The 27718-nt window shown below is 47.9% G+C and overlaps 2 protein-coding genes across 3 annotated transcripts; one reads left to right on the plus strand and one right to left on the minus strand.

Annotated features, from left to right (window-relative positions):
• Window positions 1-417: 417 nt before the first annotated feature.
• LOC142590104 (uncharacterized) lies at window positions 418-16218 on the minus strand. Its single transcript, XM_075701961.1, has 4 exons — window positions 15798-16218; window positions 10273-11057; window positions 9798-9933; window positions 418-6826 (listed from the first exon to the last, which is right to left on the minus strand). Exons 2-4 carry the CDS (start codon window positions 10917-10919, stop codon window positions 6608-6610), a joined length of 1002 nt encoding a protein of 333 aa, XP_075558076.1. The 5' UTR covers window positions 10920-11057; window positions 15798-16218; the 3' UTR covers window positions 418-6607.
• Window positions 16219-17914: 1696 nt separating this feature from the next.
• Window positions 17915-27385, plus strand: LOC142591005 (uncharacterized). Of its 2 annotated transcripts, XM_075703381.1 has the most exons (4): window positions 17915-18365; window positions 21509-21736; window positions 25065-25466; window positions 26530-27385. In XM_075703381.1, the coding sequence occupies exons 1-4, from the start codon at window positions 17923-17925 to the stop codon at window positions 26816-26818; spliced, it is 1362 nt and encodes a 453-aa protein (XP_075559496.1). In that variant the 5' UTR covers window positions 17915-17922; the 3' UTR covers window positions 26819-27385. The 2 variants fall into 2 exon arrangements, with proteins under 2 accessions (XP_075559496.1, XP_075559497.1); XM_075703382.1 differs by lacking the exon at window positions 21509-21736.
• Window positions 27386-27718: the final 333 nt, after the last annotated feature.

The following is a 27718-nucleotide window of genomic DNA, read 5'->3' on the forward strand; positions in this document are numbered from 1 at the left end:
ATTTGCGTGTACAACTTGCAGACAGAGTATTTTTGACATCTGGCAAAAAACTGCATTGCATTCAATTGATGTCATGAAGGGCAAGTCTGATTCAATTTTGGCAAAGAGCGAGCACTGCACTGTTTCAAGCGTGCGTATTAAAGCCATCTAGTTCAGGTTCAAGGCCAAGCCAGGTACAAGACTTGACGGAGCTCTGTGCTAAGCGAAAGCCCTGTGCAGCACCGTCAAATCATTCTTTGAATCTCCAAACCTTGAAACAAATGGTCCATGCCCTGCTTTTGGTAACCAAATAACACATGGCATGCACTGATCTCATTGCACTGCTTTGAATACAGAGACAGTGTTGCACTGTACAAATGTGCGTGCCAAACAATGTGTGTGTACAAATGAAGGAATAAAAAAAATGACCAAAGTAAACCATGCTGTGGAACTTTTTATTGACTTTTTCTTTCGTTCACGTTGTAAATAGGACGGTGACAAAACCCTGAAACAGTGCCTCGTTAAAAGGCAAGGTCATTCATTGTTGTAGAAATGTAGCACCAGGAAAACAGTATTGCTTATAATCGCTGATAGTTGTCAGCAAAGTGGCCATTCCTTGGGGATCTGCTTTAGCAAATAGAAATGTACTACATGCCCTTGAGCTTCTAACAGATAGCAAATGCACAAGTAAAACCAATGTGACAATTGGGTGTCTGACCTTGCCTAACCTTTGGTATATATACGCCCTGCAGCGAGCCAGCAAATGCTAAAAAATTATTGCACATCAAACACGTTTACTGGAAATTTCGAGGCAGTCGGATGCAGGAACAGTGCACATTTTGTGCAGGAGCAAGTACCAACTCCCAATGACTAAATCTGGGACAAAGCAGGAGCTGTTAATATACTAATATAAACAAGCCAATAATTTGGGCTAGCTTGTTCGTCGTACTGGAAAACCTGAGGTAGCAAAAAAAAAAAAAGTACCACACTGTAAGTTGTCATTCTCATGACTGTCCTTGTTGTGCTTCTTTATTGGCATTACTGCCTTCAACTATGTTATGGAACAACCTCGTCAAGTGTTTCACTGCTGCTACAAAAGCTACCAGTTGCAGCGGTGCTCAATGGGAGCTGGTAAGAGGCATCTGCAATGTGATGGCAGACTTTCCCTTCACACTTACAAAATGTAGCTAAAGTGAGCAAAAAATTTTAGTCGTAGCAGCAGAGTCCAAAGTGCAGCTAGACATGGAAACTTAATTTTATCTTCATAAAGTGATTTGGTTAGAGCTTTGAAACGGCACAGCCATCGCGCTGCATGCGTGTTGAGGTTGGTGAACCTAACCTAACAGCTTCGCTACTGCTTCGACCCAAACAATTTTGAAAAGAAGGTGCGAGTTTGCTGGAGTGCTCACAGCTGGCCCTCTGGCACAATACAACCTCAATGTTCCAGGTTCATACCATTTCCTGAATTATTATATGGTGAAGAATACTAAACCCACCACCATCCTGGTTGCACGAACTGAACTGTATGCTTTTGTGAATGCTGCTTCTTCCCTAACCATATGGGCAAGGCTCAACTCTGCCGAAGTCTTGTCACCTGATGCTTGAGCCCAGGGTTCGAGAAGTTTGTATGCATCAGAAAGCGCGCAAAATACAAGAAGTGCCACGGACGAACAAGTGCAGTTATTGGCAAGACTTTGCCGAAACAATGAAAATACAGTGCCAGGTTGCAGTGCTTGAAATCGTGCCATTGCAACACATTAATTATGAGAGCACGATTTGACTCGAGCTTATGCACGTAACGAGACATTTTCAGCGTGCGCTCTCGCGGCACACTTCGTTTACTGCTTTGTAAAGTGCACCTACTGGAGCACAGAGCTTTCCTAGACTAAGTGTAAAATAGAAATTGCAACAGGTCTACCTAGCAGTCAATCATTCATTGCACAAGAAACAACAACACACTTATGCAAATACATAGTTATGTAGCTACGTTGATGAGCGCCCACTACATTGTAGCAAACAGATACTTTATACCAGTGTAGCCTAGACTGTGCACACAATACTGCCTAAAGTGCAGTATTCTAATGGAAAGAAAATCCCACAAAGTCACATGCACATGTGAACACAGCAAACTTGAGCTTATAAAAAAAATATACTTCCATTTAGGGCCACCTGAGCAATAAACTATCTAAAATTTAAACCAGTCAAAGTCAACTTGCACATGTATTTTTTTGCTTCCACCTACACCACTGTGATTACTTCCATATATCAGACTCCAACATAGAAAGTGTGCAACGTCTTAAGAAACCATTAACGCAGCGATCTCACATACTCGGAAGTCGTCACACCCAAAAAATAATCCAGCAAGTTCTTTCCGTCGACGTTATTGGCTTCATCTGCTCGTTGAACACTCGGACTTGTCTTTCAGAAATTTGTGACCCGTCTAAAAGCGGGCTCTGAAACGCACTGTCATGGCTCATGTTACTATCTTCAGTCATCGCAAGGAATGACTGCCACCGCCAATTTCCCAATGCAGAACAGGCGAACATGTTTATATTGCAGTGACACATTAATGGTCAATGAGCCTTCTTTCAGTAGAGGTAAGCGTTGGAGGACAATGCCACTTTGAATGATTGCCAAGGTACAACACAAACCAATGTCTCTCTCCTAAGCCGAGGGCGCATAAGAAGATGACATCATCCTTGACAGTAAGGACGGCAGTGGTTGGTACCGGAAAACAACAGAGAAAATGGGGGCATGCTAGTGGTATTCTTAAGCAATCACTTTGAGATATACATTCTCTAGATTTTGCATTAATAGTGCTGGACACGTCTACTAGCGACGCCATTCTTGGCACAGTGCCGAGTGCGCTGTCTTGGCTTTGTGCGACAGTTGGTCACACTAAGTATAAATGTCAACAGTGTTAACACTGGTTGTTCAGTATAATTACGTTGCGTACTAGCACATGTTGCATTGTCCTGTTTGATTTCCTTCATTTGCCTGTATCACGTAGAACTGCGTTTTGATATATCGATTGATCAGAATTTTTCCTTCTCGGCTCCGCCTCCCCCTTGGGTAAGTCCCCATATTTTAATTTCTGTATTAATGTTCTAGTAAACGCTAATGACGGTGAATAGCAGGAAAGAGCCTCGGAGACAAAAAGAACTGTGACACGTGTTTCAGGGAAAGTGGCAGAAACAGGAAATAAGTATAACAACACAGCTGCCGTAGAAAAGTGAGGTCAAACCTCGGGCTTCTATTCATACTTGCATACTGTCTATTCCTGAGCTTTTATATTTGTTTTTGCTTTCTTACTTCGTACACAGCAAAGTTAACAAAGTGGCATGTTTGCATTGATGCAATCTTTCAGGATGCTATATTAGGCGTGAGAGAAGCGAACTGGAGTGTTAAAAAACTCTACAGAGGGCAGTTCCACTCGCAACAATACCACATCTGACAATTACCGGTTATGTTAACGAACTTCGTCTACAACACTGTATACTGAAAGCACGCTAAATCAGCCTGGGTACCACAACAAACAGCTACAACTTACGCAACACCGCTACACGTGGAGCGTAGTGCATGCGTAGCAAGGTACCCAACATTTTGGCAATATAGTAACATATTGAATGCATCCGTGTAGTTAGCACACAAATGACAAAATGCCATCACGCCAGAATGCGCAAATAACAATGACCGCAGAGCATCACAGGTCATAGTTTGCTGACTTGAAACCTGAAATCTAGAAAGTGGCATAAAAGGCTGTCGCACATTTGGGTGAACCTTGCAGCCAAGGCAAGCTTTGTCAAGTGGTGACGGAAAGACAACTTTATAAATGCGTTAACGTACACATGCGTAAAACCTTGTAGCATTCACACACTATTATGAGCCTTCAAAAATACACTGCTTCAAAGATATAATATAACAGTGGAAAAGCGAACCTGTTAAATGCCAGGTAATTGGCTCTTGCATGACCCTTGAACATGCAATACTTTGGTACAAAAGGACTAGATATAAAAATACTAACACAGTCAAACCTCGATATAACGAACACAGATGTAACAAATTATTGCATATAACAAAGTAAACCTAAAATTTTCCTCGTTGACATTAGCCTGTAATGGATACCATAAATATGAGCTACAATGAATGTATTTTCACGTTGAATACGTCTTCGTTATAGCAAGGTTCGACTGCACAACAATTCACACAGAAATGACAAAACAGTTTTATACTGTGTTATTGCCAAAGCCCGACAATTTCGGGCATAATGCCTGGTTTAACCGGTGACTTATTGCATTGGAACGTGTGCGCAGGAAGCACAAGAACTGTAAATGAAACGCAACAATAAGATGAGCTGACCACCGGTCAAGGACTTCCATTAACTGTGGAAAAAGCCCTATCATCAAATGACACTGAGCAAGGACTATACCGACGGCATTATAAGAAGTTCATCTCTATGTCAAGGCCACTGAAATCTGGCGTAACTCTCGTCAACATGATTTTCATCCTCTACAAAAGTGAAAGCATCTGTCTATGCTAGACATAACCAGAAAAAATTAAAAGAAAGCTCATTTTTGTGGTAGCACTGCATACCTTGCAATACCTACAGGCTTATCTCTACCTCGCACCACACTACAAGCGCTATGACAAACAAGCTCACACTTTTTGTCGAAACATTGAATGCATGAATGCTCTACTTTAAACAGTTGACGTGTACAGCGAAACAATGCTGTATGACCTTCTAGAAAACTATTTTAACATTTTGGCATGCTGCATGTTTATGATACAGAAATAGCATTGTCTTTACTACGAACATGTGTGAAAGACTTGGGACTTGCATTTGGAAGCAACACGGCTCATAGTGCAGAAGGCATCTGTCTGGATGATAAAGGCAAACATAAAGTCAAGATGAGGTGACGTATTAGTACTACTCCAAGGTTACCAAAGCATAACCTTTACCAAGAATAAAACTCTCATACTGGCACCCGCCACGTAGGGACCTTTGACTCAAGGCTGGCCGCAGCACCTGGTAAAGCATGGCTTCCGAGATTTCTGGCGCAGTGTAGGCTTCCTACATAAGCCACTCCGATCGTCATGGGGCAACTCGATTTGTGGATGAACTATGCGGTCTCTTTCAGCCACAATTTTCTCTGCAGCTAAGCCATCTCGTAGCATAAAACAAATCTAACCAGTGAACATAGAATCAATGTTTGCCTTTACTGTCCCTTTATACACCTTATCTTCAAGCAGCACGCAGCAGTGACACCTTGTGACAAATTAACTGAGGCATGCATGCTAAGCTCAAAGACAGCTTGTAAAGATTCTGGCATTCTACATTCACAGTAATGCATTGAAAAGGGAGTGGTAATGAAAGTACACTTGACTGTAATCCAAGGTGCACTACCTATGGTAAAATATGCTGCAGTGTAGCAGTTCCTGTTCGTTTTTTCGCACTCCATGGTACAAGACAAGTGTTCGTTGGATTATGTGTGAGATGGCATGCTTTGCTAATAGATTTAAGGCAATGCACTTAGACTCCTGCAAAGCAGTAGGCCACACGAATGCACTTCCAACGATGCGGTGCAAGCAAAACTATTCAGAGTTGACCTGCGAAGCTCCCCCGTCTTGGCAAGGTAAACTCTCTAGCTGCCACAACAGTGCCGCTGCTGCGTGCTTGCTGAGCAAGCCAACGTGAAGTATTAGGCAGGCCTCAGCAGCACTCTAATCCGGTGGTGCTAATACTGATGCCATGTGGCTTATCCACCGTGATGTTTTACCAGTGGTTGGCATTGACCAGCCTAATGCTCATGCCACAGGGGTGAGGTCAATGCCCATTAAGAGTCTAAGACCTTAAAGTTTCCTCATGCCATTATATGTAAAGCTACTACGTCCACATTTTTAATTACATTATACATTGCGATGATGATAGCTGCAGTGAATGCAGTAAGTTTGTTTGCCAATCGTGACAGTATTTTTTAATGAGTTTGTTTAACAAAGCAAAAGTTCAATAAATGCCATTGAATACATTATTGCTAGACATATCTTACGTTAGATATTTCAGGTTACTTCAGAAATGTACTTTTCTGAGTGCAGCCGTCACTGCTAATGTTGGGAACGAGTGTACGGATTCAAGGCCGAATGAGTTGTGAGAATGCACTATGCTGCAAGCAGCATAAATATTTAATGTCGTTACGCATGTCTCTGCGGCACCATGCAAATGGCATTATACGTTAAGACATTGAGCAGTTAATGTCATTTCCACAGCCCACTATATTTTTACAATGCCTGCCCAGTCACTCGCGCAATACATGGGGAGCCAGAGGTCCGCTGCAGCAGCGCCACAATCCCAGCCATTTTATACCTGTTTTTGCTAGAGCGTAGACAAATTTAGCTGGCCGCTGCTGCTGCTCTATGCCTCACTCACAGTTTTCACACGTGTGATGAGGGATAGTTGATGTGACCCTAACCATGCCCCATAAACTGTGACCAACTAACCGCTGGGAAAGTTCGACCCTCTCAGTGACCCCCGGTTTTGATGTGACCGGGTTGGCATTGAAGAATTACAGGAGGCTGTGGCAACTCCTTGCACCACTGTGGCAGAGGCATAGCATCAAGCATCATGCGAGCCTCAGTCGTACTCTGATCCAATAGTGATACTGATGTTTCCCGGCTCAACCAGTGTGCTGTGGTACCAGCGGTTGGTATTCACCATTATAATGTCACCGGGCCTGATGGTGACCTTTAGCGAAGGCACGCACACCGACTCGCACTCTGGTGGTGGCAGCAGGGTCCAGGTCTTTGCTCCCCGGATCTGAGCTTGCCATGACGGACGGAGGACGTAATCCAGCTGGAATAAAAAGACCCAGCACAAGGCAGACAAGAGAGATTAGGCCACAGTCGTTTTAAAGAAAGATGCAGACTGGTTAGCTAGAGCTGCAAGGCATAGCTGTGCGATTTGCGTAGCCAAGTGCTTGGCTTTTGTGCTCAAGAGGACAGTGATGAAACACGATGAGCACACGCGCACACACACACACCAAGCCATTAGCAGCCATGAAGGGTTGCAGCAATCTACAGGACCTTGCTGCAAAAGCCTGTGTCACAAAAAGAAACTCAAGATACATGTGAATGGCATAGAGTTTAGTAGCTGTACAGAAAGAAATACAACAGCCACCCAAATTAGATTTGGTGAAAACTCGGAGAGCATTATAAGTGACATGCATGCAGAAAGCACCTTCACAGCATCGAGAACACTGGTGACATTCCCACCAATCCACAAGTGACTCGCAGCTCAAGGCAAACCATTTTGCCACATTAGAAACACACCGAGCTCACCTGCTAGGCATGGTGCGAGATCAACTGCACACATTTTTCGATATGGTTTGCATGGAAATACATGCTTAAAAAGGAATCCACCTTCATGAATGCTTCCCATAGTTACAAACGAATGACAGGTTTCTGTGTTTAATGCGCGGTCCCCTGTAAGGACTACTTGCTAGTCCTAGCATGTGGCCTTTGCTACATTTTGATGCACAGCGAAAGAAAACTACATGCCCTGAGAGACAGCCAAGAACTTGTGCACAGGAGAAGAAGGACGTGTGCTCACAATGACTAAATTTCATTTACTGACAACGGTATAACAGGTGCCCCTGTTACTACCGCCGGCCCGGTCTTGTTAGCCTAAATGTCAGTGGCTGAATGTAAGACAGGTTGGCACATGCTACAAATGGAAGAGGTCGCTTGCCGATAAGCTGAAACCAGCAAGCCAACACACTCTTGGTTTTCAGTCGCTTCTATGCTCACAGCAGTGGTTCTCACACTTTGTAATACTTGTTGGGAGGCTAGTTGGTGCATGTTTCCAGAAGAGGGTTGTAGCGCCGAAAAAGACAACACGTAGCAAGCGAGACGCCCCATCTATCTCCATTTATAAGAATGAAACAGCTTTTTTAGATACACGGGCGTGAGATACGTGTGTGCCTCACCTATCTTTTACCCGCTTTTTTTGTAAAAACCCTTGCGCGCATGCATGGTTCTTGCTACCCATCTTGATTTGTCCTTATATTCATTCGCATACGCGGTGAATAAACAGCTGGACGTTGCGCCTGTCCCGTCTCATTTGCTATGAGTTGTCTTTTTCGGCGCTACAACCCTCTTCTGGACTCACACTTTGTCAAAGAGTGGTAGTAAATGCTGGCAGGACAAACTGTACGAAAAAGAAAAGGAACGCTTGCAGCAATGATTGGCAAAAAAATTCGTCCACAGGCTAGCTGGTGCATTGTTCTTGAATGCTGAGTTTGTGTAATGCAAATAGAGAGGACATATGAGAACCCAAACGATGTACGGAGACACTGATACAGCAGCTCTGTATGCCACTTATGCTCCTCATGTCTGGCATATTCGCGTTTGCTAACTCGGTTCTCAGAAACTGCCGATCGGTGAAACTATAGTTTCCAGATTGCTGGCTTAACTACTATAAAAATTGCAATGGTCTGTCTGGAGCAGCCATATTTGTTTTACGTTACAGAAATAAGAGCAGAGCATAAGGATCACTTCGATCAAGAGCCTAAATGGATGTCAAACATTGCATACCAAGGCTTTCTTTACATATGCAACCTCGCTAAAAAAAAAGAGCTGTAAAGTTTGCATCTGTTCAGTTTCACGGTGTTCCTCTTCACACCGGCAAGAATAACGTACGCAGGGTGATCTCGCAAAAGTTTTTAGTTTTGAGAATACATTGATTTTCAAAAACTTTTTCTCGTGACAAAGTGTGTTCCTAGCTAAAAGAAATATAAAATTGGTGGGTCTTAACGTTCCGAAGCTACGAGATATGCCTTAGTTTGGCACTCTGGATTGATTTCAACCTTCTGGGGTTATTTTAACACGCACATAAATCTACAAGTACAGAAGTGTTTTTTTGCATGATGCCCCCACTGGTAGGGACAACCACTGTGGCCGGTATTCAAAGCAATATCCTTGTACTCAGTAGCAACATTCCACGGCCAGAGCTAGGTTGTCCATAAACTGCCTTTGTAAATCTGGCCACAGGTGTTTGGAATGCGATAAAAGCTGCTTGTAGCCTGCTGTCTTTGCTTTGGAACAAATCTGTAGAAGTTGCTCTTTGCAAAAGCTCGATCGATAACAGCTATAGAAAACACGTGCTCATACCATTTGACCTGCAAACTCTAAAATTCGCAGCTATTCTACAAACACCAACACAAAGAAAGGAAGCAGTTACAGCACACATTTAAAACTTGTCATCTGTGCAGAGGCCTTTTGTGCAATGCATAGGAACATTAACGATAACCTTTACCCACGGCACGCAAGCAGCAGCAAGCTTTCAACAGCCGAGAAGGAGATTGCAACACACTGTTTTTAGATCACAGTGACTTTTCTAGCAGACTTTGTTGTTGCCAATTTCGCCTGCTTCAGGAACTTGCCTGTATCGCCTTGCATGAAGCAAATGCCGCATCGGGTGTCCTTTTAAAACTGGAGGACTTCCAACAGTAGGTTCAGATAGTGATGAACACGTTTTTGCAAGCAGAACACAACATTAATGAAATCGTAGAATTAGCCCAAAGTGGAAAACATTCAGGAGAGCTGCCAGGTTTGCACGGTGCTATTGACCCAAAGAAAAGAAAGAAATTGCACTGAAGTAGACATGCGAAAATATTGGCATGTCCACTTCAAGAATGTTTGGTTATGCTCTCGTCTCTGCATGTGCCAGTGAACGTGTTACTGGAGACAGTGCCACAATAATTTTGCACATAGTGGTAGTTTCACGCCCTATACTTTCTCAGCATGAAAGAAATATGCAGTCTTACATGTGTCTTAATTCCATTTCCCGCATATCCAATAAATATCCAGTCGATGATGCTAGCTTCAGAATCTTCGGGAAAGAAGTCGGGTCTAGTGTAGTGCTCCCTCAGGGTTGCAACGACCCTCTGGTCACAGTTGCTCCTGAAAGAAAGTGAATCATGTCAGAGCGATTTCGGGACACCAGGAACAGTAACCGATGATGAGTCGCCAGAATATCCGGACCCGACACTAAAATTTATGACATCATTACACTGCAATGCCCCTGTGTGTGGCTATCGGTGCGAGTTTTCCTTCGAAGCAATGTGCTCAATACAAGTTGGAGATGTTAGAGAGAGAAAGATAAATGAGATGAGAACGGCAAGGAAATGAACATGATGAGAATTAAGTTTCTCGAAACCTAAATTCGACAGCGCCTCGGGCGACTTCTGGACCTTGCAATTCATAACACCACGGCTGTTTAAAAACTTCGCTCCAACTTACCATCCCACGTACCACGGCTCTTCCTCCGGCCTCGACATGTGAACACGCGAGTCCGGCATGGAGAAGAAGTCCTCCAGATCCTCGAAGTCGGTGGCGGACTTCAAGAACTGGCAGTAGCGGCGGCTCTCTTCGAAGGCGCCGCTCGTATTTCGGTAGACGTCGCGGAGGAACTCGTAGCTGAACGTCTGCATCGCCCTCCAGTGCGCCGCGCCGCCCCTGAGCACGATCGGCTTGTCGGCGTAGCCGACACGCAGGAACTCCTCTTTGCTCATCTCGGTCAACTCCGTCACCTGGGTCGGCGAGCGGCAGAAGTCGCACGGCAGCACGGGCCGCGTGAACTCCAGGTACAGGCCCCCGGGGTACACGAGACACCGGTCGTTGGCCAGGTCCGGAAGGCCCCGGTTGAAGCAGACGTAGGCCAGGGTGGCCACGATGAAGGCCCATTTGAGCAGCAGGCCGCCGCTGACCGACGGCGAAACGTTCGCGGCGGACCCGTTCGCCGCCACCTCCTCGGCCACGACGGCCGAGACATCGTCGTCGGACAGACCGGACGCGACGGCCCTCTCACGAAGGTCCTGCAGTTTTCTCCGCAGTTTTCGGACTCGAATGCCGTCGGCTCTCGGGCATTCGTCGTCGGCTAGGGCCATTTCCGAGGCGGCGATGTCTCATCATATTACCCGTGATCGTTGCAAGCCGCCGAGTTGACACGACAAAGCGGTGGCGCCAGGCGAGCCCTCTTCGAAGTAGCGGTCGTGGTACGGCGCTGTCACGCTGACCTTGTGAACCTGCGAGCAGTCCCGACGTTGTTTTCAGTTTCCACCCAAAACCGCACCCCGCCCACGCCTTCCGGGGCCTGACACAGCGGCCATGTTGACTTTTTGTTACATCACTAGCAAGACGTACCGCGCTATGCCCGCACTCCTTGAAGCAAAATAACTGCCAGCGCGCTGGCTGGACTTTTATCATGGATGTACGCACACTGCACAGGCTTTTTTACGTTGATTTGGCAATCCAACTATATCTTTGTTACTGACAATGTTCTTGAATCCTGCTGACCTAACGTGATCAAGAGTAGAAGGCATTCGTCATCGTAACAGATAAGTAGCAGAGGAGGTAATTGATGGACTTCTCACCCCCGCGCCTTTTGAACGAAGGTTAATTGCGATTGTTCCTTCCGCACGCGCGAAAAGTGCATTTTTGGTTCCACGTACGTAGGTGATATTAGAATGCTCATTCGAGAGATAAGGTGGTGTTGCTGCTCCTTAGTGAAATGGCGGTATCAGCCATGAATGTGGAGGTGAAAAGGCGGTGAACGTTGATTAGAGGTATCATTCTTTTAGGGAAGATAAGGTGAAATAAGATTAGCAACTTGTACTTGTGAAATAAAATGCCAACCATTACGTATATAAAGGCTAAAGTATCTAAATATTGCAGTAATAATTATGTGATCATAAAAAGAAAAAAGATAAGAATTTTAGCGAACAATTCTTCTTGTCTCGCCCAAAAAATTGCAGTTGGCATCGTATATATTCCTCTGGCAACAACACCGTACGATAGCCCCAGGGGAAAGGATACCCGGAAGGGTCATATTCAAGGGAAGGTTTTGGAAGGGTTCAGGGTGGAAAGTTCAGTGGGGATGGACTCGGTACCGCAGATGAGGCGACCAGTTGCATTACCAGCCTCGCTTACGTTAAGTCCAACGTCCGTTGCCATCAGCAATTTTTACGAGAGCTCGTGACCCCGCCGTTTTGGTGGAGAGCAGTTCTTCGCAGGATCGGGACGAGATGTATGCGGCACGCGGATATTTCGGCGAACCCGCAACCCACGGAGCAGTCCGGGTTCCAGCTGTGATGCCCGCATTGCCCCGGCCTTAAAGGGACACCAAAGGCAGATACTACTGTTCAAATACCATTCCAGAAACCTCGCAACGCTTGTTTCAGTCCAAGAAAAGACTTTGTTTACGAGAAAATTGCATCTGAAGGGTCCGAATGCCTTTTTAGAAATTCAAATCTCCCGCCACCCAACCGGGGGAGTGGTGACGTTGCATACGCCATCACCACGCTTCGCTGCCGTCGGCGGGTAAAACGGCGCCCGGCAGACGGAGGTGCCGAGCCAAGAGAGATAAAGGGGAATCGAAATGCAGACACAGTGAAGCACAGAGCGCTATGGCGATACAATAGGTACGAGGTGCTCCGGGGTATGAGGGAGGGTGTAATGGTTCCAGGAATTACTTTTGGGAATGCGTTTGTTTGCTTGAAATCAGGGGTACAATCAGGAGTCGGCGGGAACCAACCGTCAGTGGGACGCCTCGCAATGGGCGCTCACGGGAAGACTACAAATGTGCACGGTGATATGGGCTGGACAAGTTTTGAAGTCAGGGAAGCTCGCAGTAAAATTAATTATGAAGAAGGACTGCGGAGTATGAAGGAAAGTAAATGGACTGGGACAGTGTCCAGGTATCTGTACAGAAAGAACATTGATTCACAGTGGAGGAAAATAGCTAGGAAGCTTACCAGCAAGTAGGTGACCTATAGGGTGAACAACACAGCAACAAAGAACGTCAAGAGGAAATTTAGTCAGCGAGGCTGAGATAATCTCATAGGTGGCGGCAATGGAAAAGAAACCTGCCTTGAGTAACTAACTTAAAAGGAAAAAAACGAAATCAGGAAAGAAACAATTTATTATATCTCAAAGGGAAGCTCATTACTTTTCGAAGCGAGGTCAGGATGCCTTAGAACACGCACCTATAAAGCGAGATATAAGAACGAAAAAGAAGCATGTGTTTGCGGCGGTAAATCTAGGGAAACGATGGAGCATGTTTTATTAGAATGTAAAGATATCTGCCCAAAAGTCGATTTAGGCACCCCTGGACTCCTTGAAGCCCTTGGGTTCAGCGAGAGAAGGGGGAAAGTAAACATGTCCGCAATAGAGATTAGTAAGAGGCGGTTGGAAGATTGGCGGAAGAAAAGTAGGGAGACGACAAAAAAAACGGAGACGTGCGAAAACAAAGTTCACAATAGGGGGTCAGAAATATTGGTTATGGGAATTCATCGTGCGTTTTTTTCTTCTTTTTTTCTTTTTTAACCTAGGTAGGAAATTAAGCAGTATAATAGCAAGAGCTTGGTGGCGCAACCCACCGCCCCGTTCCAAAGGGGATGCTCATAACAGCCATCCATCCATCCATCCATCCATCCATCCATCCATCCATCCAGATAAAGCCCCTCCATTTTCCAAAAGTAGCGCCATTCTTAGATCATTCCGCGGGGACATGTGTCGAGTGAGCTACAGGACAACAATTTGCAATGTTGTGAACGCAGTTTTAATCGTGGATCCGGGACCTCGAAGATGTGCGACGTATGATGCTAACGCTTTATCGCTCACATTTACCACTAAATCACCGCTTACATTATTATTTTTCTTTCTTTCTTGGATTTAATTGCGTTTATATAGCGTTCGGTACTCGAGGTGCCACCGCGTTTTCCCAAGTGTTGCAGGCTCGAAAAAATAAATAAAAATAAAGCAGTTGGTGCCACGCAAGCAAACTCTCAATCACCTCTGTTCGGTTTTCAGCGAGTACGAATAGACGCACCTTCTTTCGTCGTGTCCGCTCTCGAAGGTGTTTTGTTCACCGATGTGTGTCAGATAAACGCAATACTATAGCACGACACATTTTTTTCATTTGTTTCTTTTTTTAAGGACAGCGAAAGCGATGAATCTAGCCAAATAACAAATCGGAACGAATCTGTATAAGGGCTTCCCAAAACGCGAAATGATTCTTATAGAATTCGTGGACATTTATGCAAGAGAATACGTTATCTGTTCCCTGCCTTATTGGCCCAGAAACTGTTGCCTAGCTGTGCCCGGAAACAACCGCAAATATCCCGCACCAGGTTCACAAAAGAACGGTCCTCAAAACCATCGTTATCTCTCCCTCGAGATTCCAATATAATGTTTTTTTTATGCTTTATATATTCGAAAGAAACGAGTATTTGACTACTTTGAATAGTGAATTCTCGAACTGAAGCCCTATCGGATAGCAGGAACTATTCGATGAGGATTCAAAATTTCGAATATTCGTGCGCCTCTGATATACATCATTTTCTTTTCTATATCTGCCACTCATCTTAACACTTACATTTTCGCGATATTCTTGTACAGCAATTGATTGCTCATTACTTTCCTGGTTTATTTCGATAACCTTTATATCAATCGACAGGATCGTATTATCTTATGTTTAACAATATATGTATGTAGAAGGTGGCGCTTCCAGTTTTTACTTTGGGATGTCTTACGTTACTACCAGAGGCGGATCCAGAATACCATAGAGGGTGGGGAAGGGAGAGGGGGCTTAGGAGGGTTTATTCTCATCTTAGACGTAGAGCGAATTCTCGATATAACAAAGTCGCTTTACTCGAATTGTTCCCGAATCCACAGCGTGAATTTTCGACCGAATTTATATGGCGCCGAACACCGCTTAGTACGGAGCGGCGAAACGGGAAATTCCAGCGAGGCCGCTCGGTTGAAGCAGTGATAGTGAGCCTTTCCTTTTCCTTGTACACCACTCTGGAGCATGCGTGAGCTGAAAGGGAACATGACTCTTGCCAAGTGCCACCTGTACCAAGAGAGATCATGGTAATACTGATGCGCGCAGGAAGGACAAGAAGTTATTGCAAAAGAAAATGCGCCAGAACTTGCGTGGTCATTAAAGAAATTTTATCTTGGTCGGGTCAGGCGGGAGGGTATTTTTCCACAAAGCGAAGGTCTTTTGTGGGCGCTCCTACATATGACAAGTGAATGCTGCGCTCGCTGCCTGTATTGGGCAGTGGACGCAGCTGGCAGTTAAAATCTGTAGCAGTGAGAAAAAAAATCGTATTACTTTATTTCTGCGCTTTTTACGGCCACATCGAAATTATGGCCACATCGTAAGTGTACTAAGCGCGGTTTTGTATCTCGTATAAGTTTTACGGGCTCCTGAGCCGTCGCAGCGTACCTCCAGCATTGATATGGTAGCTTTATAGCGTTTCCGCTTTTAACGAAGTACCGCTTATAACGAGGTTCGTTTCCTGTCCCCCAATGATTTCCTTATAACGAGGCTTTATGTGTAACGATGCAGTTAGTGCGGGCGAGGGTGAGTCAACGTGGCGGAGGGGGTATTGTTCATGTCTAGAGGGAAAGGTCAGGGCCTCCCCCCTTCTCTCCCCCTTCTGGATCAGCCAATGGGTATACGCACTTTGATGTGTTTTGTCAATGAAATTGAATTGAGGCACTTGCACACCAACCGTGTAAAACGAGCGGTTTCGCTAGAGCCGAAGCTCTCCATTAAATTCTACGCACTGGATAGATCAGAACACCGCGCATGCGCCACGACTCTCTTCGAAATCGTCGGACGTGCGTTTATTCTGGCACATGTCCCCGCCTTTAGAGCACCCGCGGTTTATATGGTCTAACGAGGGTGGAATTTCGACGCAAATATACTTTCGTATTCAACACGTATCGTTTGCCATGTCGTTTGTACACACACTCACCATCATCGTCTTCTTCTTTTCAGGGGCAGTTTCGCGCGGTCCAGTCTTCTGAATTTAAGATCGAGCCAGCAGCCAACGTCTTATACACGTGGTACAGGTGCGCCTCGGTTCCTACACGTCCTCCTTGCTCGACCCGCCCCGGTCTCCGACCGCGTGCTCGCTGACCGCGGTGACGTCAGAAATCGACGACACCGCAACCGATGCCACCCAATGCTGCCACACCTCCGGGGTCGGCGGGGTCCCACTTGGACGTTGAACAGCCGCGCGATTCGCAGTTTTTTGCCGGCCTCCGAGGCGACCAAGCCGAGGATGGGCTCGCGACCAGTACAACAGAGTAAGCTCGTTTTGGAAAGATTTGCACAGGCTACAGTACTTTGTGTGAGGCGCCGAGCCGGTCTACGCGGGGTGAAACGGCTTCTTCTTAGTCTGTTCGCTTTGTTTTGCTTTTTATTTTTAACCCTATACTGGCGTATTGTGATTGGCCCACGCCAAGATGGGGAGACGTATACGTTGTCAGAGGCTATAGTGCGTATAGGTTGTACATCACAGATCTCAGCGCAAATAAAGAAAAAAAATAATAAAGAGGAAGGACATAAACGGTGACAACACAATGCTCTGTGTTGTCGTCGTCCGCCTTTCGTCCCTCTTTATTATTATTATTATTAATTTTTGGGGGGCGCTGACTCATGAAGTACAAGCCGCACCAACTCGCCCGACAACGTGTGCCGGACTATATTGCAGCTTTTCAGATAGAGTTAGCGGTATATCTTCAGTTCTGTTTGAATCACGGACGTCAGTTGGCGGGACGCAACGTCGTCTCCCGTTCTTGGGAAAAAAATGCAATTTCGTATTTACACAACTGTTGCGTAATAGTAATATCTCCACCATTGCAAGTTACGTGACATTATAGAAGAACAGTGCCCTATATAGTTATGCAAACCATTTGACATTTACGCAAGAGTAACGCAAGTTATGGAAGTTCAGAGATAGAGTATTGTACTTAGCACAGCTTAGGTACTAAGCGCATACAACCTTTGCATTTTGAGGTTCAGCTTGCACATATATCGAAAGGAGTGGCGCCGCAGATGTCAGAGAGAGGTGTCCGTTTATTATCCCGACACGGAAATGAATTGTCCGACCCCCGCCCGCTAACCTGCCCTCGTGTCCCGATTCCGCCTGAGTGATATATATCTTCTCTGAGAGGTGCCCGCACGATGTCGTTTCTCCGTGCAGGCGGTTTCATTCGAATAACAATTATATGGTCATTCAAGCGAATTCTTTCGCCGTCGCCGTGATGTCCCGTAATAAAGCGAGCGCGATAAGATGGCGTCCCGACCGCCACATGCAGTGGGTGCACGGCAAAGCTTGCGAGGGTGAGCCGGGAGGGACCGTGGCTTGATGCGCGCCGCGTTTTTGCGCGCCCAACGTTGGACGCAGCGTGATCACGCGTGCGCTACGGGAGGAGAGCACACGTCTCCTGCTCTATCCCGGCCGTGGCTGCTTACGGTTACGGTATCTACCTTGGCTGTCCGCTCGGCTGAGCGCATAGACGACCCGTTAAGCTAACAAGCTGACCCGCTCGCGATGTGTTGGGTGTGACCTGCGGCCAGTGCAAAAGCTAAGGGCGAGTAAAGATGGCGGCGGTGGCGTCATGCGCGCTGTCATCCCGCGCGCGGGGTGTCGGAGGTCGTTAACGTCAAGTTTCGGAGACGCAATTAAGCTATAGTGGCAACGCGAAGATTTCGCTCCCCGCTGACGCGGCTCTTCGCGCCAGCGCTGTGACCGCGAGTTCTCGCGGTCTTCGAGTGAGGTCTGAGCACGTTTAATGGCCTCGGCGCGCGCGACACCGTGCATGCTGGTTTAATCAGCGAGCGAATGTTCAGTTCAATTTATGCGGCCGTTAAATTTACGAGCCTCGCTTGCTGCAGTTGTCTAATACTTTGCTGCCGCTATAAGTGTTTCGCGCATTTCGGGTGAAGCTGGAACGTATATACATATATTTATTTATAATCGGCTTCTTTCATAGTTTCATTTGTACATCCTTTATAATAATACCCTCCGGTTCTCGGCCGATCCCCAACAGTGGGCTTACGCCACACTTGGAAGGGTCATCGTCATCGAGAAGATGCCAGGCTCGCGCACGGACCTCTTGGAGAGCGGAGCCCAGCGTGTCGTGCCGGCCGTTCACGGCGACTTCTTCGTCGTCTGGGTGCTGTGCATGGCGGCGATCGGGATCGTCGGCGTCCCGGTGGGACTGATCGCCGTCCACCGGATGCGCGCCGAAACGGGCGCCCACCTCGGCGACACCGGCAAGGGCTGGCCCGGGGCGCTGCCCTTCCGGGACCGCTACGTGGCGCCCGAGCAGGTGCCCGTGCGGATGCCGCGCCAGTGCCTCCTGGCGGACGAGTCCGGCAACCTGACCTTCGACCTCTCCAAGCAGTACGTCTGCCCCGGGCCCACCGTTGGCGGGGGCGGCGGCGGTCTTTCGCCGGGCTCGAAGGCTCCGCTGCAGGTGTTCTGCTACTACAACAAGAGCCGCGTCAGTTGGCTGCAAGGAGGCAAGACGTGGTAACGTATATGCGGGCGTGAACCGCGAGGCTTAGCTCCACTTGTGGCCGCCTATATACTTTCGCGTGCTCCATGCCTTCGGGACGTGTGTTGCTTAAGGGGAGTGCTGGACACGCATTTTTTTTTTCGAAATTGTAGAACTTGCAAGTACGGGGCGCGCAAATACTCGAAACTTCTTCGAATGGCCAATCGAGTAGCCCCATTCGAATGAGTTTACGAATGGAAGGGTCACTATGCTCGTAAACTCGATATTTTTAAAATAGTTTTCGGGTGTTTCAAGATGTCAACTGTGCGCGATCGAACATAAAAGAGGGCAAAAAGGCTATAAACTTTTTCCCGTAAAACACGAGAAGTGGTAGAACCGCGCTACGACACTCAGGGAACCAGACTATTTGGACGAAACAGTCATAGTTCGCACCCACCGTAGAGTCTTGGATATTTGCGAATGTATCTTCCATTTATGCTTTTAATAAACCATTCTTCATAACATGCGACGTAATGACAGAAACTTGACAACCTTGCGAATACTTTGTGAACTCCCCTTTGTAATAATGGTGGAAACAAGTGTCAACTACTCGAAAACTATTCGAAAGATATTCGGTACTCGATTCACTTGTGGCACAGTTCGATTTGCGTTCGATTTGGTCTCAAAAATTGCTATTCGCACATCCCCTGCTTCTTAAGTGTGAACACACTTCTCGCACGTTGGAAAATATTGACGCGCAGCAAGTGGAGGTCTGAAAACACCGAAGTTACGTACGGGTGTGTAATTTATTCGTCTGAGTAAACGTAACGCTTCTTTCTGGCGCAATGACGAAATCGTTGGCTGAACCACACAACAGGAGACGACACGAATAGACGAGACACAATTTTGCGATTCAGCCGAGAGTTAACCATGACTACGCACCAACCACCCCTGATTCAGAGAAAAAGAAAAGAAAAAAGGAAATTTGGGGCTTGACGTGCCGAAACCACGATATTATTATGAGGCACACCGTAGTGGGGAAATCCGGATTAATTTTGACCACCTGTAGTTCCCTAACGTGCACTTAATATAAGCATGACAAATCGGCTCTGCGGAATCCGGCAAGGTGGAGGAAGCGCCACGAAATGGTAAAAAAAAAAGAAAATGTCATCCACCCGAGTGTAGCACGAAGCTATGTAAAAGGAACCCATACGGGTTTCCGAGAAAGCAAGCTTCACAGTTGATGAAAAAATTCGTCTTGGTTCGGAATGCGAATCCGGGACCGACGCCGTTGGTCACGGGTTCTAACCAAAGCTAACCAGCAGGATAGCAGATCTCGGCGCGAGGGCTAAATTATCGACAACTTGTACAAGATTAGTGACTAGATTACAGCTAATGCTAGTAAAAGTACAGGATTTTGTCAATTCAACCTCCCTGACAAGGTCCCGAGGAGCCTGTGGTATATTATTGAGACACAAGCGGAGAGACAGCTCGAAACACCTAAATCTAAGTGCACGAACGTTTTTATTTTATTTTTTTCATTTCGGCCCTCTTCGATATGTGGCCGCCGATGTCGGGGTCGAATCCACGACCATGAGCTCAGCGGCGCAATCAATCAGATACTGTCGTTCTTTATCGACTCCTTCAAAGGATACCGACACATATTTTAGAACTTGCGGAAATTCTGTACCACGCGCTCTTTTTCGCACTTGAAAGGATGACGTGTTAAAACCATCGATTGTTAGAAAACAAAAGCCATCTTAATTTGCTAATCCACTCTGCAGTTTAGGGATGTTAAAGCCCCGTCACACCCCTCAAGTAAACAAATGACCTGCCAAGGCTTCCCCTTATACCTTGATTAAAATTTCATATACTTGCTACTGCTGTCGGATAAACGCATTGTATTCTGGTTGAGATAGAGTTGGGCAGGACGGACAGAAACCGCAGCAAAGATAAGCATGCAAGAGGCTAATAGAGTTGTAGAATATATGTCAAGGAAAAGCAAACGCTCTAGCTGTCTGTTGGCAGATCGGTCAAACGGGGTGATAAGATTAGTAAATTTGCAAAAATAGGGTCAGAGCAGCTGCTGACGTAGTACAGCATGAACAAGTGAATATCTCTGAGAGAGGCCCTAATTGTCCTGCTACAGGCTGGCATGACATTTTCGACTTCACATATATTGCGACAAGTGAAGCTCCCAGAAAAAAAGAATACACACACACACAAACACACACATTGGCAAGCCTCGAAGCACCCTAAATATCTTCCTATAGCTTCTCCACGAAATAGTTTCGTTTTCGTTTTCTCTTGACGGTTATGTGTTGTGACGTCACGACACAGAAGGTGGTCACATGGGAACAAAACATCTCGACGTTTCGACACTCGCTTCAGCGTGATCGGTCGTCTGGTATGCTGCTACCCCGAAGGTATTCACACGGCGAGAGTCAGTCTTGCTTCAGAGAATTCAGACAGGCACCCTCCTTACTCCTCACTTGCTGAACCGTTTCCACAGGGGTGGCACACCACCACCCGTAAGTGGGTTCTGTTCCACGTACAAATGTCGTGCTTACCTCAACCACCTGTGTTGGGAGTGCCTCCTTTACATCCCACCGAGGCTTCGTGCCCTGGCCACCATACAGCGGGGACCCTGGCGTTATTCTCTCCGGACTTTGGCTTGCCCGGATACCACGTCTCCGGACCATGCCACCGAGCTTTTGCGAGCACTGCTGTTGTTCCTCCAGGACCAAAGTAACGTTGTCCAGGACCCGGTGGCACCACCGGTCGGCGATAGGCTCCGCGACAGCCACAAGCGTCACGCAGCCCCCACTTAGCTGCCTCCAGGACGTTCGTTAATAAAACGGAGGCAGCCTCACCCTTCCCCTTTTGCAGTAATACCCCTCCCTTTCCACCGCATCGTCTTCGGCGCTTTTTAATGTGGAATAAACGTGGTTTCATTCATTCACCTCGGGCCGTTTAGCAGCCTAGTAGACGATCGAGTGCAGACGACGAGTGCGCCATCTTCACAAACGGACTGCGTTCCTTTTTCGACGAGAAACGGTGAAGCCGTTTTCACGTCGTGAATTTATCTGCGCCAAACGTGTGTTGATGTCGCATTGTTTTACGAAGTTAGGACAGTAATTAGAACCGTCGCGCTGTGCCCCTGCAATCGTGGATCCAGGTTTGGGGTGGCGTCCGTGCCGTTCCACCTCTGCCGATACGTCATCTACGGTCCGGTGAAATTGGACGGCTGGACCGCGAAATTGTTGCCGACGGCTCGTGACGTCATCCTCGTCGAGCAACTCAGTTCGACGGTCGCTTTCAGTTCCGCCAACACGACGTCCCTCCTGGTGTCAGTCAGAGGCCGCGGCGAGTTCACAACCATGCGCCGCTCGGCGGGGAACGTCAGGTGAGGTGTAACTCAACGTTACCAGCTAGTAACGTTGGTGTAACTACAACCGATTCCCGTTAAAGGGGTGGAGACATGAAAATTTTCCTTCATGCGTTCTTCGATGCAAGCGTTGCGTACTGCTTCAGGAAGCACGATACACGCCGCAGGATTCATATATACCCGATAAATAATTTAATAATAGCATTATTATACCGAGCGATTTCGGTTTCTGGGTTCCGAGTGATGCTATGACATCGTAGGAGAGGAAACGCAGCACGGCTTGGTCGCGTGGGTCACAAAAAATAGTGACATAAAACTATGCTGCGTCGAAGTTGCCATGCCGGTAACGCGGACGTGCCTGTACACGTTGCGAAACGCCAAGCGAACGAGAGACCGCTCCGAGCTGCCGAGCTACGCGATTCGCAGATGCTACGTCAACTGCTCCGCTACAGCGCTGTGCATGTCTCGGTTAGCCAGGGGCCAGGGTTAGCTCGGTTACATTGTTATAGAAGCCTGTAGCACAGAGAAATGATTTTTAGAATGACAGAAAGCTGAGCTAGTTAGTAAGGATTCATTATGCAAAGAAGGGGGTAAGGCGTTCAGACACGGCCGCAAGAGAAGTGAACAACACGGACGCCGCATATCCTGGTCCTTTTTGGAGCCGGCCGGCTAGTGTTACATTCAAGGCCCGTCCACGTTACGGGCACGGCAACTCGCCGCACGCCGTTCGCCATTCGCGGGCCGCCGTGCGGCGTTCGTGTTGCACACGTCTCTCCTCCTGTGTCCGTGTCTGCACGCCTTACCCCTTCTTTGCATTAAGAAATGATTTCTATATGCCTGTAGCTCGGTCATAGTGGAGGCTATGCTCAGTCGCTCGGTTCAGCAGGCTCCGTAATCGGCATTTCATCGCTACTCATCATACGTCACGTTGTTGTACTAGTGTGCTATGACGTCAACATTTTCGTTCCTCCGCTGTGACGTCATAACAGCCACGCTAGCGATGGGTCTCGATCACGAGAAGGAGCCTTTAATGACTTTTTGGAGCTGAATTAAGATTATTGTGAAATGTTTGCAGCGTCCAATACCTCGTTGTGGGTGTCCTCGCACACAGAAGAAGCCTACAACAGACTTTTTATGGCCTCAAAATTTGGTGTCTCCACCCCTTTAATTCGACCCTTGCCAGACCAGGAAATATGTCCGAATCGTCCGAAACGTCGCATTAACAAACGGCGGCAAAATGAACGAATTCAAACCTTCTTTCTTTTTTTCTCTGTTGCTTCAAGTAGGCTGTCATGTCTTTTTGTTTCTTGGTCTTGAAGGGGCGACTCAGGAAGCCTAAGGGGAAAAGCGCCGGTGCGGTTAAAAGCCGTCTCAGCGCGAGACAGGCAAGCGGCCACAAAGGGCTTTAATCGCGGAAGGAGCGTCGCCCAATAAAAGATACAGAAAATTAAATAACATAGCTTCACGTCCCTGGAAGCAGTAGCACACTCTGCTGAGTTTCTTGTCTTCAAGCATTTAGTAACCGCTGTGCGCAAGAGGGGGCGTAGGTGTGGTTCGAATTAACCGAAGCGATATGCTTTCGAGTTCGAAGTGAACGCGTTCTCCTTCCATAGTGATTGATAGTTTCTCGCCGGGACCGACGTTCTGGCTCGTTCGAATTAAGCGAGAAGCCGAATTAACAGATGAAGAAACGGGTCTTGACTGTAGAATACATTTTGCCTAGCATATATTTATTTCCAGGTTAGACTGTACTCGGCGCCCCTCGTAGAAAATGCTATTTTTGTGTGTTTCGTGGTCTTTCTGTTTGATTTTTGATGCCCATGATTATTTTACGTGGCATTACTTTTGTTGCACCCAGCTGGTTTGTGCTGCGTATGCAGGGCTTTTTAACGCAGCAGGTTTCGTTTGTTTATATATTCGCGCCTTTTAAAAAAAAAACATTTATTTGAGAGTCAGTGTTTGTGTCGTGATCCTCATTTCTTCGTCCGCGTCTGGTTTGCGTAGCTGTTTGTCAGAGAGCTTCCACCAACTTGCCAAATATTATCTGTTTCTATTACTACTGTATATACTTTGTAAATAATTCGGTAGAACCTATATCACGATGACTGTCGACGGTAATGTGTTTAGCATTGGATCAGTGCAGCGATCGACACAACGTCGAAACGTCACCGTCGAAACGAATTACGAGGCGTCCACTGCAGTGGGGCGCCCCTTTCGCGCTTTCCTTCCTGAGAACACTCCGCACCATCTAGTGGCGCGGCCGAGAAGTTCGGGCGTGGCCTCAGAGACGAGAAGCGCGGCATGCTCCGGTGCGTGCGAACGCTGAGAATTGTTCCCTCGCTTGCCGCACACCTAGTGACACATACAGGGGTGACCCAAGTTGGCGACAGGTTCATTGAAGATCGGCACGGTACCCGGCGAATTCATGGCGCAGCTCGTTAAAGCGTTGGCGCAGAAGACGTTCGTCGAAAAGCGGCGCACACCGAGTGAACTTGTGGCGTAGCCTGCTAAGGCGTCGTGTTGCTCTCCTTGAGGAATTATAGTGCCGTGGGTTCGCTTCCGCCGAGCGTCGGACAAACTTAAAGAAAACCCGCCGTGGTCGCTCAGTGGCTATGGTGTTGGGCTCCTGAGCACGAGGTGGCGGGATCGAATCCCGGCCACGGCGGCCGCATTTCGATGGGGGCGAAATGCGAAAACACCCGCGTACTTAGATTTAGGTCCACGTTAAAGAACCCCAGGCGATCAAAATGTCCGGAGTCCTCCACTACGGCGTGCCTCATAATCAGAAAGCGGTTTCGGCACGTAAAACCCCATAATTTCATAAACCTTACAGAATCTCTTTCGGCATCGTAGAGCGGCGCATTCCCAGTGGAAAATACATAGTTCCCCGAATTGGCATCAAATTGTTTCATCGAACATAAGCACAGACTCACTGGCACATACATACCCAGTGTTCCAAATCGGCGTCAAAGAGTTTCACTGAACAGCGGTACCTACACCCAGTCCCGCATCTACAGTGAACCATGCCGCCTTGAGAGGGGTTCGTTGAAGAACAGCGCATATGTGCACGTACACAGTGATCCAAGTAAGTCAGACGGTCGGTTTCGAACCACGTTCCCTATGCACAGCAGCCTGACGCGCTACGCATTCCACTATGGACCACCCAGTGACACAAGTAGTTGGGAGAAAGCGGTTAGAGACAGGCAGACAGATAGATAGACCCCGTAAATTGAGTGAAGTAGCCTAAGAATGCTAAAGTGATTAAAAATTGGAGGACCTATTAAGGAAGTAGTGTCACGCACTGCCAACCGGCACCTCTTCATCTCTCTCTCTCTTTCTCTCTCAGGTACTTCGCGGCAAACCTTCTCGAGTGGGCGCTGGAGCACGGCTTCTCCGGAGTCCACCTCGACTGGCGCGGCCTGGAGTCGCCGCTGTGCGGGCGGCCCGGAAACGACGCCGCGCTCGAAGCCATCCTGCGGCAGCTGCGCGACCTGGCCCAGCTGAACCAGGTCCCGCTAATCCTGGCCCTGTCGGCGTCCGCCGTGCCCGCGGCGCCCGGCGACCTGGTCGACTACTACTTCCTGGAAGCGGCTGACCGTCGCTGCGCCGACCTGGAGGAGGCCGGCCTGGACACGCTCTACCGCAGGCTTCGCGAGTCCGAGGCATCCGCGTTCTCCGTGTGCTGGGCCGTGTCGGCGGCCGTGGAGGTGTTCGAGAGGACCGTCGGAGTCGCGGGAACCCACCTAAGGTTCGAGAAGCGCGAGCCCGAAGAGCGGTAAATTGTTGTAGGCCGCGGTTGGTACTGTGACATGGCGGAACCTTCCGCTGGAGAAATTAAGGAATAACGACGGCTTAACTCGTCTAATGGTGAATCGAACGTATGCGCATTTCGCCTTTTCTAAATGCGGGTGCCGCGGCTGGGATCGTACTGGAAACCTCGAACTCAACAGTGCAACTGAACAGTGCAACGCTGTATAGCTACTAAGCTACCGCGGCGGGTAATACTATGGACGAAGGCGTGAAGAACTATAGGACACTTAAAGACACGCATGAAGTTGACACAGTTGATAAGCTGCACTTCGTGCATATCTGTAGCGTCCTAGTTCTTCACGTACTAACTCATAGACTATTGCTTGGCAGCGCACCGATCCAGCTTATGCAAGGAGAGAACGAAGGAGAGCAAGGGGTACGAGGCTTAAATCGTGGATCCGGTGCTCTCAAAGACGCGCGACGTAATGCGAACGCATTTCCCTCGTACTCACCGCTAAATAGTCAGAAAAAGATTATGCGCGGCTCTGCTATCGCAAACACCGGAGACCAGCGGAGCTGGAGGCAGGCTAGTAAACTAGTGCCAAACCGCTCACAATACACACGAGCGTCGACAATGCGTCCCTAAGGCGTCCGCCAAAGGCGTCTACTACGGCGTCCGCGATTCGCGTGGATAACGCCGTAGTACACGCCGCGGTTGTCCCCACTCTCATGGAGCGGCGGGCGAGGAGGACATCGAAGCGCCCTAGCAGCCACCAGAGAAGAACGCCCCTCATCCCTCGCCTGACCCCCCCCTGCCTCGCGCGCCAAAGGAGAGGGCAAGCATCACGGCCGCGTTCCTCGCTCGCGTGCGCGCCGCTCCTTCTCCCCCGCAAGGCTGCACCCACCCTCGCCGCATCGCTATGCTATTTTTATACTCTGCTTTCATCCCACTCAGCTCTCCCTCTCCCCCAGTTCGGCGAAGCTACGAACGTCAAGAGAAACCCAGCGCGGTCCTAACATGTCCACTCTGAGAACGTTTTCAACGGTCACTCGTCTCGCAGGTTCGCAGGTCTGGTGCAGCGCAGCCGGGTCTGCAACGTGCCGGCCAACGACAGCTTCCAGGAATGCAGCGTGGGCGAGCTGCCGCAAAACGCGAAGCGCGGACTCGTGTTCCGGTACCGAGCTGCGGACAAGGTGGCGACGAATGTGCGCCACTACGCCAAGGTATGGAAGGGTCTCGACCTCCGCACCGACCCCATGTGCGTGCTCTACGTAGATGGAGACTTCGACGACCCGGCCGGAGAGTGCGGAGATCCGTTTCCCTTGCTGCGAGCGATACTCGCGTCGTGAGACTCCGGTGGTGGGGTCTCGAATATAAAAGACGTTGTATACGTATACTACGCGGCGATTTTCAAATAGCGAAACAAAATGCCCAAGGTAACAGTAAGAATAAAAATGACAGTCACTTAAGTATACTTACGTGATTCGAATGCGAAAGCATTATGAATTCTCTAATTGCTTGGTTACGTTCATGATACTTGCCGTCATACTCACACATTGTCAGGTGTCCTTCGCAAGCCTGCCTTAATGCACCTTGCTCTAAATTGCGCCAACCTTAATTCACCTAACTCAACTATATTTCCACCTTATTCCACCTTGCTATAATTTGTTCCAACCTTAATTCCCCTTACTCCAGTTTACTCCACTTTGCTCTTTCACCGACGTTAATCCAGTCTAATTCATCTCAATTCACTTTAATTCACCTTCACTCACACTGCTTGACCTTCATTCACTTTACTCCACCTTGAGTCCCTTACCCTTACTTGTTCTAACTTTAACTTTACTTCACTCTAGTTCATCTGCTCTTTAATTACTCATGATTACTACTAATAAATGTTATGTCATTTACTATCTTCTGTATTACTGCTGACGTCATACAAGACGCTGATGACGTCACATTGATTTTTGGTGCCCACCCTCCGTGGTTGATTAGTGGCTATGGTGATGGGCTGCTGAGCACGAGGTCGCGGGATCGAATCCAGACCACGGCGTCCGCATTTTCGATGGGGGTGAAATGCGAGAACACCCGTGTTAGATTTAGGTGCACGTTAAAGGACCCCAGGTGGTCAAAATTTCTGGAGTCTGCCACTACGGCGTGCCTCATAATGAGGTCATGGTTCTGGCACGTAAAATCTAATTTTAACGCGATAGCGTTAAGGAGCTCGTGTCGCAGAAAAGCCGGTGTCGTCG

This window comes from Dermacentor variabilis, chromosome 8 (assembly GCF_050947875.1).
Source record: "Dermacentor variabilis isolate Ectoservices chromosome 8, ASM5094787v1, whole genome shotgun sequence".
Classification (NCBI taxonomy): domain Eukaryota; kingdom Metazoa; phylum Arthropoda; class Arachnida; order Ixodida; family Ixodidae; genus Dermacentor; species Dermacentor variabilis.